This window comes from Hyalella azteca, unplaced genomic scaffold (genome assembly GCF_000764305.2).
Source record: "Hyalella azteca isolate HAZT.00-mixed unplaced genomic scaffold, Hazt_2.0.2 contig7850, whole genome shotgun sequence".
NCBI lineage: Eukaryota > Metazoa > Arthropoda > Malacostraca > Amphipoda > Hyalellidae > Hyalella > Hyalella azteca.
In genome coordinates, this window is record NW_025937963.1 from 1,434 (window position 1) to 3,640 (window position 2,207).

General features: G+C 34.9%; 1 protein-coding gene across 1 annotated transcript; it reads right to left on the reverse strand.

The window, feature by feature from the left end:
• Positions 1-329: 329 nt before the first annotated feature.
• Positions 330-1,932, reverse strand: LOC108676011 (the record flags this gene model as incomplete). Its single annotated transcript, XM_018164056.2, has 3 exons — positions 1,731-1,932; positions 1,376-1,470; positions 330-464 (listed from the first exon to the last, which is right to left on the reverse strand). Coding segments are annotated over exons 1-3 (360 nt in total), but the record flags the coding sequence as incomplete, so codon positions are not given.
• Between the last annotated feature and the right edge of the window lie 275 nt (positions 1,933-2,207).

The following is a 2,207-nucleotide window of genomic DNA, read 5'->3' on the forward strand; positions in this document are numbered from 1 at the left end:
AGAAAAAAGTGAGGATGTTACGTTTAATGCAACTGTTTCCAGCGCATTACCTCATCTTCATACACTAGATGAGGTAATACATACATCTTCATACACTAGATACACTAGATGATTTGTTCAAGGATTTGATCTTCACATATGGGAAATTGAAGATATTGCCATCTATTTCCAAATATAAAAAATCATTAGATTTCACTAGCAGGATTAATATGTAAACACTTAACTAGCAATAATGAAATGAAACAATGGTGATTTAAAACTTTTGAGGAAATCTTTAAAAAATTATTGTTTAGTGAAAATTAGAGAAAGGCGAAATTGTTTATGCATACCTGATTTGATACCAGAGCAGAAATGTTCTGAGAAGAGTTTGGGTGAGCATTGCAAGCCTCAGCTTTAGTTTCCATCTTGAACGGCACACAGGAGGAGAGTGCAGATGCCGGGCTGAGATGCACAGGTGCACAAGCCTGAGGAGATGTGGAGGACAATGTTGATGTGGCTGGTAGAGATGTGAGCATTTTACAAGATATAGTATATGACTCTTGTGACTTTCTTGAGATAAGTGGAAGACAATGTTGATGTGGATGTAATTATATGTGCATTTTATGAGGAAGAAAATTATTATATTGGAGTCCTCATAGAATTCTCTACAAATTTCTAATTTCACAGCAGCACATGAATCACAAATTACTGGTTAGAAAATGTCTTCTCATATCAATGCTTCATAAGGCACACATTTTACTTGTTTTTTTTTCAAATTCAAATAGATACATAGGCATATGGGTCAATTTCAGAAAGAAAGGTACACTTTTAGCATGTTTTTCTTCAATATTTCTTTATTGAACCTCTTTATTTGTATTGTCCTGATGTTTCATCACTTTAATTAAAAATATGTTTCAATTGACAGGAATGTTCTCCAGTACCTACTATTCTTTGCAATTCTCCACTATATTCTCATCTATTCATTGGCAAACAAGGAAGTAGCACTAAAACAAGAAAATTTGGAAATTTTTGCAGGATTCCTGTCAATTGGGGCCATCACATTTCATCTTAATTTGACTACAGACAAAATGGGACAAAATAATAGATGTGGATTTAGAATAGCAAAGCCAATGCAAGCAATTACGAGTAAAATTTCCTACAACTTTAAACCAATTATTGAATGAAGGTGCTTTATAGGTGCTTTATAGGACAATGAAGGTGCTTTATAGGTACTGGTACTTAATCATTACTGCTCAATATTTAAGACATAATATTGGGTTAAGATTTGCTTCCTGATGCCTAACTTGGAGATTTGATTATATAATAGAAATATGTGATTTTTTCATGAAAATTTATGCCAGAATTTTCAATGCATTTGCATATCAACTCCACCTACCTCATTTTCATTTACAAATGGTTCCTCTTTGATAGATACTTCTTCAGTTTCACCCTCAGGCTCCTCCTTGATGTAGATAGCAGGAACTTCAGGGCCTGGTGGAGGGTCAACCTTTCAGATGACTGGAAAATATATATATTGGTGTACTGGTACCAATTGGTTGATGAGCAAGATATCACTTAATAAATATAATGCACACCAAATTGATGAGGTATGTGAGCAGTATAAAATGGTTTTTGTCACTCAGATGAGTGAGACTTGTGAGGTAATAAATTCACATACATAGTTATCAAATCTTGCATTGAAAATATATTGAATAACAGTTGATTATTATGGCACATGGCATTTTCCTTACCTTCAGTCTTTATTTTGCTGCCACCAAGAGATGCTTGAGTGAGGCTCCGCTCAGGGCATCTGCCACTCCCGACTGCAGCATCGGAGAGCTGGTGCAGCAAAACACTGCATTTTGTGGCAATGGGTGCCATTACTAAATGTGATGTTAGTTATGAATCACTGACGTTGAAGTTTTTAATCTATAATGTTAGCAGTAATTGTAATAACACTGGAGGGATACAGGAAATTGTGAAGTGCAATAGAGGCTCATAAGTAGGCCTTAATTTTAACATAAGCAACAAAATTTACTTGTCACAAGTTAAGTTACCTACCTTAGCACATGATTGATTGCTTTATGCATGCATCAGCAATAATTGATGCTGGCAACTTGGCTAAATTTGAATATGACATATTAATAGAAAGAGAAACCGTCTTGAAATAGATGTGCACAGCATAGACATCAAAGCCACGATTTTCAGAGAGCATTCTCTGTCCAAAA